The sequence below is a fragment of the Lacerta agilis genome, chromosome 2, assembly GCF_009819535.1.
Source record: "Lacerta agilis isolate rLacAgi1 chromosome 2, rLacAgi1.pri, whole genome shotgun sequence".
NCBI classification, from domain to species: Eukaryota; Metazoa; Chordata; class Lepidosauria; order Squamata; family Lacertidae; genus Lacerta; species Lacerta agilis.
The window spans coordinates 108,293,693-108,306,054 of NC_046313.1; the positions used below are offsets into that span (position 1 = coordinate 108,293,693).

At 50.8% G+C, this 12,362-nt stretch overlaps 1 protein-coding gene across 3 annotated transcripts in view; it reads left to right on the forward strand.

The window, feature by feature from the left end:
• The window catches only part of EHMT2 (euchromatic histone lysine methyltransferase 2), a 34,636-nt gene extending 23,594 nt beyond the window's left edge, over positions 1-11,042 (forward strand). Inside the window, exons 18-28 of one of the 3 annotated variants that reach the window (XM_033141689.1) lie at positions 514-615; positions 1,402-1,506; positions 2,912-3,066; positions 3,174-3,341; positions 5,002-5,146; positions 6,201-6,278; positions 7,766-7,881; positions 8,020-8,106; positions 8,325-8,403; positions 9,309-9,484; positions 10,799-11,042. In XM_033141689.1, the coding sequence (XP_032997580.1) occupies positions 514-615; positions 1,402-1,506; positions 2,912-3,066; positions 3,174-3,341; positions 5,002-5,146; positions 6,201-6,278; positions 7,766-7,881; positions 8,020-8,106; positions 8,325-8,403; positions 9,309-9,484; positions 10,799-10,979 (1,392 nt within the window). In that variant the 3' untranslated portion in view covers positions 10,980-11,042. The remainder of the gene's footprint in view (positions 1-513; positions 616-1,401; positions 1,507-2,911; positions 3,067-3,173; positions 3,342-5,001; positions 5,147-6,200; positions 6,279-7,765; positions 7,882-8,019; positions 8,107-8,324; positions 8,404-9,308; positions 9,485-10,798) is intronic. The other 2 variants (XM_033141688.1, XM_033141690.1) reach the window with 2 other exon arrangements.
• The last annotated feature ends 1,320 nt before the right edge of the window (positions 11,043-12,362 follow it).

Sequence of the window (12,362 nt, forward strand, 5' to 3'; positions counted from 1 at the left end):
GTGTGGGTTGCACCTGTCTCCCTCATCACTGACTTTTAAGAGGAATTTGAAAACACCCCTGTTTGCCTAAGCATTCAGGGACTGAAAGCACTTATCCTGACAATACAGGGATTAATGGCTGAGTGAATGTTTTTAGAATGTTCTGAGTGGTTTTAGAATGCTAATATATATACAGTCATACGCCTTGGTACGCGTATGCTTCAGCTCCTGAACGATTGAAAACCGGAAGCTATTGTTCCGGTTTTCAAACGTTCTTTGGAAGCTGGACGTCTGGCGCGGCTTCCGTGGCTTCTGATTGGCTGCAGGAACTTCCTGCAGCCAATTGGAAGCCGCGTCTTGGTTTCTGAAAGTTTTGGAAGTCGAACGGACTTCCGGAACAGCTTCCGTTCGACTTCCAAGGTATCACTGTATTGATGTGTTTGCCACCCCTGGACTCCTTCAGGAGGAAGGAATAAATAAACCACGATCAATAAATTTCTGCTGGTTTTTATCGTCCCGGTGGTGCCACTGCAGGAGGATGATGGATCTACCTGTCTCCATCACGCTGCCAAGAATGGAAACGTGGAGATGGTCAGCTTGCTGCTCTCCACAGGGCAGGTGGACGTCAACGCTCAGGTGAGTAAGGGGCTCGTTGCAAGTGTGAATTGGGGTGGGCTTGCATTGTCCCCCTTCCTCCCCTCCACATCTTGGTTTGTGCATGTTTATTAGTTTGTGGCACTTACACACTCACATGTCTCTGCGTGTAAATAGTCAAAGCTGTGTACGAGGGAGCAAAAATATTTAAAACAGATTTATTGAAAACAGCAGTTCTACAACCATTTTTTTGTGAAAACACACACTGAAATACAGCATTGCTTGAAATGAATTAGGTGGTTTGTATACTGCTTGGTCAAAGAGCTCTTCATGCGGTACAGAAATGAAATTGTAAATAAAGCATAGATAAAATCCGCAAACTATTTTAAAGAAACAAACGTGCCTAAAACCATCATTGTTGAGAACAAACATATATGAAAATTAAAAACAAAATGAATATCGGTTACAAAATCATGTTTGGGTAGCCTCCCTCAGTGAATACAGGTGTTCTGTAAGTTACCTAAAGCAATGCCTCATGTCATAAATAGACATTATAATTATTTATTTGGGAGAGATTTGGTTTGTTCTTGCACTGGAGGTCCAATTCTCAGCATCTCCAGTTCAAAGAATCAGGGGGCAGGTGAAGGGAAAGTCCTCTTGATGGAACGGTATCTTCAAGATGCTCACTCTGGCACCTCGAACTTGAACTTGCCCCGGCAGCTAATTGGCAGGCAGTGCAATTCTCCCAATAGCACAAAACCGCCATTTGAGCCGCAGGCCTTCTGTTGCCATCACACAAGCCTCCTCTCTCTCTTTCCCCTTGTTCAGGATAGCGGCGGTTGGACCCCCATTATCTGGGCTGCTGAGCATAAGCACATTGAGGTGATCCGCATGCTTCTCACCCGTGGAGCCGACGTCACGTTGACTGACAATGTATGTGAGTTTTTGGTCCCCTGGCCCCCGTGCAGGATGAGCACAGGCCTGCAGAGCTGGCGCAGAAGGAAAGTGGGTGGGGCTTGCTCTAGATTAACTAAAGGTTGCATCTGCACGTGCTCAGAAACGAGGGGGCCAAATGGACTGTACCACTTTGGCCTGCAGGTGGGGAGAGGGGTTACGGGGTTGTTTCGTTTTTATTCCTGATTGTATCATGTATTTTGTGTTTTTAATTTTTCACTTTTATGCTGTGAACCGCTCTGATATATTCGGATAAAATACAGTGGTGCCTCGCAAGACGAAATTAATTCGTTCCGCGAGTGTTGTCGTATAGCGGAAATTTCGTCTCGCGAGGCACGGTCGGAGGAAGCGCGGTTTTACGAAAGAAAGAAAAAAATCACAAAACGTTTTCGTTTTGCGAGTCACGGCCATAGGGAAACTCGTCTTGCGAGGTACCACTGTATACTAATTTGATAACTAATAATAATTTTTTTAAAAAATAAAATGTGCATTCCCATTTTTAGAAAGCACACAACTCTCTGCCAATAGAAAGCACTGGAAATGTTCTATCCTACCTCTTAAGGTGCTGTTCTTCTGTTGTTTTTCATGTGGGTGAGCAATTCCATAAATGTGACCCCCCCCCATCCCACTTGAAGCCTTGAGTGGTACAGTCCATCCAGTCACCTCAGCATTCCGTCACCCCCTTCTGCTGCACGTGTGGTTCTGACCCTGAAGCCCATGGCTTCACAACGAGTGGGATAATCAGTTCAACTTGCATAAACGCGTAATGGAAGAATTGCATATGCATCATGGCTTAGTAGCTGTTTGTAAAACAGAGCAAAGAGGAGAATTTGGCTCCGGAGCTCACTGGTGTAAGACTTTGTATTGCAGCTCCACGCGTTTCAGAGATGAACACTTGAACGACTTGAAATGTGTGCAAGTTTGTTCGTTTTTTTTTAAAAAAAACACGATTTTATTAAAGCTTTTTCATAAGAAACCAGTCTAAATAAAAACAAAACCGGGGGGGGGGAGAAGAAAACACCAAAGGAACACCAAAAAATATAAGAAAAATAAAAAGGACTTCAGATTTTCATTCTGTCAGTTACATAAAATAAATTATTCAAAATATTCACTCTAGAACGACTCCCAACTGATCTACTTTAAGTTAGGCAAGCATGCACATTCTTAAACACAATAGCTTGAAAAAGCGGCAGAAGGAATCTTCATTCTCTCAGCACGCCTGCTGAACACGTAGAGCTACAATCAAAAGTCTCTCCTGGTGTTCTCTTTGCTGTGTTCCTTTATGCTGCTTTTCTTCCCTTTCCCCTTGCAATAATAGTAACCCCCCCCCCCCCCCCCGACAGAATCTTATCCTCCTGTAACTCCTCCCTCTTCTCCCAACCAGGAAGAAAACATTTGCCTGCACTGGGCCTCCTTCACGGGGAGCGCGGAGATTGCGGAAGTCCTGCTGAACGCCCAGTGCGACCTCCACGCGGTCAATTTCCACGGAGACACGCCTCTGCACATAGCTGCGCGGGAGGGCTACCACGAGTGTGTCCTGTAAGGCCGGCCAGGGTTCCCTTCCGCACTGCAGGGGGGTTTGGAGGCTGGCTGGGTGCCACGACAACTTTGTCTCTAATCCTCTCTTCCTCCCGCCCCCTGTGCAGCCTCTTCCTGTCCCGGGGGGCCGACACTGAAGTGCGGAACAAAGAAGGGGACACTCCCTTGGACCTGGCCTTGGAGAACTCGGAGGTGTGGTTTGCCTTGCAGCTGAACCGCAAGATCCGCCAAGGGATTCTCAACCGCTCCGTGCGCACCGAGCGCATCATTAGCAGGTGCGCTTCGAGGTTGTGTCTATATGAGAGAAAGGGGGTCTGCCTCCCAACCCCTCCCCGCTGGACAAGGTGGTGTTTGTATGGCTTTCTCTGTTGTAGCAGCAGCAGCAGCAGCAGCAGCAGTATTTGTTGGAGGCCGCCCAGAGTGGCTGGGGAGACCCGGCCAGATGGGCGGGGTATAAATAAATTATTATTATTATTATTATTATTATTATTGTTGTTGTTGTTGTTGTTGTTGTTGTTGTAGTAAATTACTTATACCCTGCCCATCTGGCTCTGGGTGGCTCCCAACAGAAATAATAATAATAATAATAATTAATAATAATAATTAATGCCATAAAACATCCAACATTAAAAACTTCCCTAAACAGAACAAAATAAAAAATTCCGTCCAGTAGCACCTTAGAGACCAACTAAGTTTGTTCTTGGTATGAGCTTTCGTGTCCATGCACACTTCCTTCAGATGTCTTCCAAAAGTCTGGTAGCTGTTGTTCTCTTTGACACCTGATGGGAGCGCATTCCACAGGGCGGGCGCCACCACCGAGAAGGCCCTCTGCCTGGTTCCCTGTAACCTCCCTTCTCGCAGTGAGAGAACCACCAGAAGGCCCTCAGAGCTGGAGCTCAGTGTCCGGGCTGAACGGTGGGGGTGGAGACGCTCCTTCAGGTCTACTGGGCCGAGGCAGTTTAGGGCTTTAAAGGTCAGCAACAACACTTTGAATTGTGCTCGGAAATGTACCGGGAGCCAATGTAGGTCTTTCAAGACCGGTGTTACATGGTCTCGGCGGCCGCTCCCAGTCACCAGTCTAGCTGCCGCATTCTGGATTATTTGTAGTTTCCGGGTCACCTTCAAAGGTAGCCCCACGTAGAGCGCATTGCAGTAGTCCAAGCGGGAGATAACCAGAGCATGCACAAAATCTGGTAAGACAGTCCGCGGGCAGGTAGGGTCAGTTGCAGATACATCTTTTAGTTGATCTGTCAGATCTTCAAACATTTTTTTCTAAAGGTGTCAGAGCTGCTGCCCAGTCGCTCATTAAAACCCGCCTAATCCTGTTTCTGTAAGCATCAGAGTCTATATCACCTTCCGTCGTTAATCAAACCTTCCCACCTTTTGGTGACATGTCAGTGTTGCTGTTGGAGATCTCACCCGAATCCCCAAAGTGCGATCTTTCAATTATCTCTTGCGAATCCAGCCGTGGCAATTTTTTTATTTGGACCTCGGATTCCTTGCTGCCTTACTTTCTTCTGTATATGCTCTTCAGTGTATTAGTGAGATATTAAGTTGTCATTTAATGCCTTTCTTATCCTGTTGCGAGCAGAGCCTTAAAGGTATGCTGCCATTTAGCTCTGCAGCTTGTATCCGTTCCTAACATGCAAGTTCTTTACCCTTTTGTGTTTTCTTACAAGCACGTGGTCTTCATATGCGTTTCTTGGGATCCTCTAGGTCGGGGTCAGCAACCTTCGGCTCTCCAGATGTTTCGGACTACAATTCCCATCATCCCTGACCACTGGTCCTGTTAGCTAGGGATCATGGGAGTTGTAGGCCAAAACATCTGGAGAGCCGAAGGTTGCCTATGCCTGCTCTAGGTACTCCAAATGACATCACTTTGGCTGTGCGCACGACATAACCTTTAAATCTCTCTCTCTCTCTCTCTCTTTCCAGGGATGTGGCCCGTGGCTACGAGAACGTCCCCATTCCCTGTGTCAACTCCGTGGACGACGAGCCCTGCCCAGAGGATTACAAATACATCTCGGAAAACTGTGAGACTTCCACCATGAACATCGACCGCAACATCACCCATTTGCAGGTACTTCCATTAGCTGGGCAACATGGGCTTCGTAGTAACTAACTGCCTTCCAAAAATAAAAACAGTTTCTGAGACGAAAAGGGCCGGTTTGAAACAGTTTCAAAGAACAAAAGACTTTTAGCAAGCAGCCAGAAAAGGCTGCTTGTTGTTGTTGTTCAGTTGTTCAGTTGTGTCTGACTCTTTGTGACCCCACCTATCTTTCACTGCCTCCCACAGTTTGGCCAAACTCATGCTAGTCGCTTCGAGAACACTGTCCAACCATCTCATCCTCTGTCGTCCCCTTCTCCTTGTGCCCTCCATCTTTCCCAACATCAGGGTCTTTTCCAGGGAGTCTTCTCTTCTCATGAGGTGGCCAAAGTACAGAAAAGGCTATCCCTGTGCTAATCTGGAATTGGAAATCTGCTTTCTTAAGGGGGCAGGTGTTAACCGTCCCCAGTATCTCGTGTTTAAGGGGGCAGCTCTGGAGGAGCGGGGGTCAGGGGAGGCTTTGCAAGGACCCAGGGGAAGATCCCAAGGGCGCCACATTGGCAAAACCCCTCTTGTAGTGTTTGCTCCACTCTCCCTCCCCAAGTTGGCAAGGCAGTGCACCTGGGTTGGCCTACCTGTGGGCTGCAGGTGGCTTTGCCCCAGGTGGCAGCTGGTACCCAGGGGCAGAGCAAGGGGGCCGGGGGGGTGACACTCGGGGCAGTGCCCCGCCCCTGCAGTCGGTGCCCCCAGCGCATGGCAAGTTTTAAGGCTGCAGCGTGCGAATAGCAGCACAGCGCCTGTGCTGCTGTTCACGCGCTGCAGCCTTAAAACTTGCCATGCCGTCGCACGGTCGGGAGGAGTGCCGGCCGCTCGCGCCCGTCATCTTGGGTGGACTGCGCATGTCCACACATGCGCAGTCCACCCAAGATGGCGTGCGTGCTAGGGAGCGGCGCCCCGCCCCCAGGGGGTTGCCCCCGCGTTTGCCGCCTCGGGGGGCGAAGCGGTTCCCTACGCCCCTGCTGGTACCTCTCCCTCTCCCTCCCCTTGTGTGGCGTCCATCTCACGCCTTGTCTTTTCACATTCCCAGCATTGCACCTGCCAGGATGACTGTTCCTCCAGCAATTGCTTATGTGGGCAGCTCAGCATCCGCTGCTGGTATGACAAGGTGAGTAACTGAGTGAGTGTAAGTTGCTTGCTGGCTGATCCGGAAAGGTGAAAACCTTGAAATGCCAGGGAACCTCCTAAGTGGAGTATATAAACTGGCACCCTCCCTTTTTTTTTTTGTCAGAGTGGGATATGGTCTCCGTTAGGTTGAACCGGAAGGTGGCCTTGGTGCTTAGCTTCATTTGTGGAATTTTCTCCCCAAAGAGGCCTTTTAGCAGCAGCTAAAAGGGTTTTTGATTTCTCGTTCACTTGAACAGCACTGATATTATGATGTGGCATGGTTAAAACTGCTCCTCACAGTGTTTTTTGTGTGTATCGTATTTGTTTACCTTGGTTGTGAATCACTTTGAGATTATATATATATATATATATATATATATATATATATATATATATGGAAGTGAGGTGTATACAGTGGTAGCTCGCAAGACGAATGCCTCGCTAGACAAAAAACTCGCTAGACGAAAGGCATTCATTCGCTAACGAAAGGGTGACTCGCAAGACGAATTTCCCTATGGCCGCGACTCGCAAAATGAAAATGTTTTGTGATATTTTTTCCCCGTCAAACTGCGCTTTCTCCGACCGTGCTTCGCAAGACTAAATTTCTGCTGTACGACAGCAATCACGGAACGAACTAATTTCGTCTTGCGAGGCACCACTGTACATTGAGTAAAATTAAACTCTTCCCTCCTGGGTACTGGGAGTTTGGGGAACACACTAGCAAAGCGCACACGCGCCATCACCCCGTGGATCACCTTTGGCAGGTGGGCAGGATTGTCTGCCTGACTTGGTCATGGTGTCGGGTGAGTGACAGGTAGGTTTCTCCTGCCCACCTGTGTCAAACGTTGGCCAGCAGTGTGACAGAAAGTTCTGGCCCAAAAAGGTTCCTCAACCCCTGCTCTTAAGGCCAGGGTGAGGGGCCTTTCTTTTCTTTGCAGGGCTGTTGACCCACGGGAAAAGTCAACTGGGTGCTGGTGATTTTGGTAGGCAGAGCCAGGAGTGGGTGGGGAAGATTGGGCCAGATGTGCACCAGGGGGTCCCTGCTCTGGCTCTGTGGTGTCAACTCAATCTGCTCAGTGCCTGGCCACTGCTCTTCGTGAAACGACCAGGCCCTGGAGAACATCAGAGAACCCTTTGCAGTGCAAACAGGTTTTAAGGTGTACTTGCAGAGCTCCTCTGCAGACACGTCAACAGGAAACAGTTCCCTGAAGATAGCAGACCACTGTCCTATGGGCAGAATTTCCATTTTGCAGTCAAGAAAGTTATTTTAAAAAAAACCTCATTATAGGGGTGGGTTTTTCCCCCCCAGGAGGGATTTTGACCGCACATGCTGACAGGGAAATCTCAACATCTCAGGCAGGCCCTGTTTTAATCTCCGGCTATAGATTCGAAAGGCAATTTGGAAACAGCAGCAGCAGCGTTGCCACGACATCTCCTCTGCCAGGATAACTTCCTTACCCTCTCCTTCCTGTTCTTCCCCCGTTGCAGGACGGCCGTTTGCTGCAAGAGTTCAACAAGATCGAGCCGCCCTTGATCTTCGAATGCAACCAGGCCTGCACCTGCTGGAGAAACTGCAAGAACCGCGTGGTACAGAGCGGCATCAAGTGAGTCCTTTTTTGTGGTTGTTGCCGCGTTCAGGACCTCCAAAACCATGGAAGGGGACGCAGGCCCCACCACAAGCCTTCTGCGTGTCTCTTTAGCCCGCTGGAAACCAGTGCCCTTCTGTTCTCCCTTCACTGCAGGGTCCGCCTGCAGCTCTACCGCACGGCCAAAATGGGATGGGGTGTCCGGGCATTGCAGACGATTCCCCAAGGAACCTTTATATGCGAGTGAGTTGGTGCTGGAGGAAAGCTTGTCTTTCCTTTCTCCCGTCCCCAAGGCTCCAGCTACATCTGGAGAGGCGTTGTGGCGGGTGGGTGGGAAGGAGGGAAGCAGAGAGGCCGTCCTCTCCAAGCTTTGGGGTTTCAGCACTAGACTTTGCCTGCTTCAAGGAGCAGCTGCCCAGCAAAGCCCCTCTCTCACATCTTCCACGTTTTCCTGCCTGAAGGTATGTGGGGGAACTGATTTCTGATGCAGAAGCTGATGTCAGGGAAGACGACTCGTACCTGTTTGATCTGGACAATAAGGTGAGGCTATCCAGGCTCCTGGGTGGAATCTAGACACACATAAAAACGCTGTGAAAATGCTTTTAATAAAAGTTTTGAAAAATATTTTGAATTTGCCATAAGCTCACCATCGCCACCTAGCGTCACATTTGCATGATGCACTTAAAGCACACTGAAAACGTTATTGGTTGCAGCTGTATAGCTGAGTCCCTGGTTTGCCTGGGTGGGAGTTGGGTGCCTGAAGAGAGGGGTCCTCTCTTAAAAAGGAAGGGCCCCAGCTCAGAGAAGCAGATCAGGATGAACCTGAGTTAAATTGGTCAAGGTTCAGGAATTGAAAGTGCTAGGTCTTACATCCCAAGATTCCCACGCTGCGAGACGTGAGGTCACAGGGAACCAGGCAGACGGCCTTCTCGGTAGTGGCAAGGAAATGAACAACTACCTGACTTTTAGAAGACATCTGAAAGCAGCCCTGTTTAACTTTAGGAATTATTCAATGTTTGTGATGTTTTATCATGGTTTTAATATTCTGTTGGGAGCTGCCCAGAGTGGCTGGGGAAACCCAGCCAGATGGGCAGGGTAATAATAATAATAATAATAATAATAATAATAAATAATAATAAATTGGCTATTTCAGGGTCATTTTTGGGGAGAAACTAGAGCAGGCTAGTTTCTCCCCAAAAATGAGAAGACGAGTGCCTGCACATTTTGCCCTGGATCTCAGCTTCTACAAATGCTAGAAACTTGCTTTTTTTCTTTAAAAGAAAATATAGGAATCAGGGGATTATAATTCATTGGTGGAGGGACTCCCCACCCACCCTCTCTCATGGATGCTCAAGGTCTCTTTGGTCTTGGATGGATGTAGGCCCTGGAAACTGCCCAAGTTCCTCCTGTGTCTGATCTCCCCTCCCTCCTTCTACACTTTGCAGGACGGTGAGGTTTACTGCATCGACGCACGTTATTACGGGAATGTCAGCCGCTTCATCAACCACCTGTGCGACCCCAACATCATCCCCGTGCGGGTGTTCATGCTTCACCAGGACCTGCGCTTCCCCCGCATTGCCTTCTTCAGCAGCCGGGACATTCAGACCGGCGAAGAGCTAGGGTCAGTGGAAATAAGAGATATTCATTGAGCCATTTTCCCCCTCCACCCTTTAGCCAAAAAAGGCTTGTAAAAATAATAATAATCAGCACCAAGACAGTCCTTCTCTCAGATTCACAATCTTAAAAAAAAAGATATGACATGTGAGGAAATAGGAAAAGGAGGGAGGAGGAAAACACCAGTTCAGGCCCAGGTTGTCAAGAGTTAATGCCAACCTTGGTGGGGGTTCTGGCTATCTTTCCCTTGATGAAGAGCAGTCCCTCCCCTCTCCATCAGTCATGCTAACCCTGTTCCAGCACAAGGGCCTGACTGAGGGATGACCACCCCTTCCAAGACTTACCTGCCAATGGCAGGTGTGTCAAAAGTATGCAGGTATGCAGACACACACACCCCACTTTCAGCATGGTACCCATAGGTATGCATGTGCCTTTGGAGATTATCCCTGGCCCCAACAGGCACCTGTCCCCCTCGTACTGGAATTAGGCTTGAAAGAAACTTTCTTTAGCCGATATGCAGGGGGGGCGCGGGGGGCCCCGGGCAGCGCCCCTGCTGGGGGTGACGCATTGGGGGGCGGCCACGCCCACTGGGCTTTATATATTTTTTTAATTCTTTTTAGGCTATTTTCGGCACTGCCGGGGTGGAGCCGCAGGGGCCGCGAGCGAGTCGGGGTGTCACCCCCCTCGCTGGCCGCCCCTGCGGCTCTGCCCCGGCAGCGCCGAAAATAGCCCCCGCCCTCCAGTGGCTTTTCGCGCCGCTGGCTGGCTTGTGGAGCCGGGGCAAGGAGAGGGGCGGGCCAGCGAAGAGGGGTGACACCCCTCTTCGCTGACCTGCCCCTCTCCTTGCCCCACTTGCGCTCCCCCGAGGGGGCCCGGGCGGGGGCTTTGGGAGCCTCTGCGGGCTGCAAAGAGTCCCGAAGCCGCTGCTGTAGCACAAAGGGGTGCCAGGCTGCGGCTTCGGGACTCTTTGCAGCCCGCCGAGGCTCCCAAAGCCCCCGCCCGGCAACCCCCGGGGGCGGGGCGTCTCAGCGTGTTCGTGCGTCATGACGCACGCACGTGCCGCGATGCCCCCGCCCCCAGGGGTGCCTCTTGGCTTCCCGCCCCGGGCAGCCAAGGGGCTAGGAACGCCCCTGCCGATATGAGTGTCCACGGCTGTCCCCGAAAGGTTGGCAACCCCTTGCCTCCAGTTACTTGGATACGCCAGTGCAGAGTCAGTGCCTGCTGTCACGAGGTGAGACTCCTGTCTGTGTGTGTCCCCCCCCCCCAAAAAAACTTCACCCTTTCTTCCTCCTTTTCCCTCTTCCCTTGCTCTGCCCTCCAGGTTTGACTATGGCGACCGCTTCTGGGACATCAAGAGCAAATACTTCACATGCCAGTGCGGCTCGGAGAAGTGCAAGCATTCGGCCGAGGCCATCGCCCTGGAGCAAAGCCGCCTGGCCCGCCTGGAGGCTCACCAAGACGGGCTGCCCGACAGCAGCAACCTCCCTGCCACGCAAGCCTGAGCCGGACCCTTTCCCCTCCCTTCTCCAGCCGGCTGCGGCCTGCTCTCAGCCCACCACGAAGAGGAAGAGTTTGCCTGGAAAGAAAGAAACGTCCGGCTGGCGGAGGGGGAAGAGAGGGTGGAGGAAAACTGTCCCCTGTTCCAGGGAGGCGAAAGCGAGAGGAGCCTCTCTGCATAGGTGCGGAACTTTTCCAGACACAATTGGACTACAGCCCCCATCAGCCCCAGCCAGCATGGCCAGTGGCAAGGGATGATGGGTGTTGTAGTCCCGCCGCACCTGGAGGGCCGAAAGGTCCCCCAGCGCCTGGAACAGAGCAATGGATGGAGCGCTGGTGGCCTTCCAGAGATGGCTGCACTGCATCTCTCACTATGGGGGTTGGGGGTCCAGCGACGCCTGGGAGGCCGCAGCTTCCCCATGTCTGGCATAGAGAGGGCAGAGGTCAAAGTTCGCGTGCGCACCTGGAGGCTTTGGGCCTGGAGGCCTGTATAGCCAGGCCAGTGTAACTCCCGAGCCACCCACACTTTTGCATCTTTCGTTGCCAACCGGGGAAGCCTTTGCACACATGACTATCCTCTCGTGCCGGGCCAGGGTGCTCTCGTTGGCTTGTGCGCAGGCACCAAAGTGGGGCCGCACTTTGAGCCCTGTGCCTGGCGTCGGGTCTTCGTCCTTCAACAGCCACATGCTGCGAGTAATTGCCTGACACTCACTCATGGACAGGCCCTCCAAACAGGCTCCTGTTTGCATCAGGGGTGGGGTGGGGCTCTCAAGCAGTGAGGGTTGCGTTCAAAGATAACGCTGCCTCCTTCTGGCGGGGTGGTGTATGTGCGTGTCGGTATCCTGCTTCCTGTCTGATTCGCCATGTCAGCTGGAGGGCGGGGGTGGTGGTGTTTATTTAGTGGCCTTTTTCCTTGTTTGGGGGCCAAGTTAATGTTTACCTTTTGTTTGTGTGTGTACGTGTGACACAAGTTTCAGTTTCGAACTGGAGCCAAGGTTTTTCCCAAGCCTCCGCTCGGGGGGCTCGGTTATGCCCGTGACGGTCCCATAGCTGTGTCTCCTTTCAACCTCTGGAACAGCAGAAGTATTGATTTCAGTTTGGAGGGGCCAGCCTTATCTTTCTCTATTTCTCCCTCCCTCTCTCTCTCTATTTCTCTTTTTTCTATGGGTTTTCACAATTTTGTTTTTTAAACTGTAATTTTCTGGGGCCATAAAACCAATAAAACGTTGGCATCTGGCGATTTTTTTGATGCAAACTTAAAGCAAAGCTGCAAGGCAGATGGTGTGTTTTTTTTCCTCTCTTGACTCATTCCACCCCTCCTGGCTGGGACAGTGTGCATAAGAGGAATCTGAATGCTAGTTTGCAGGTCTTTCGTACCTTTCTTGACT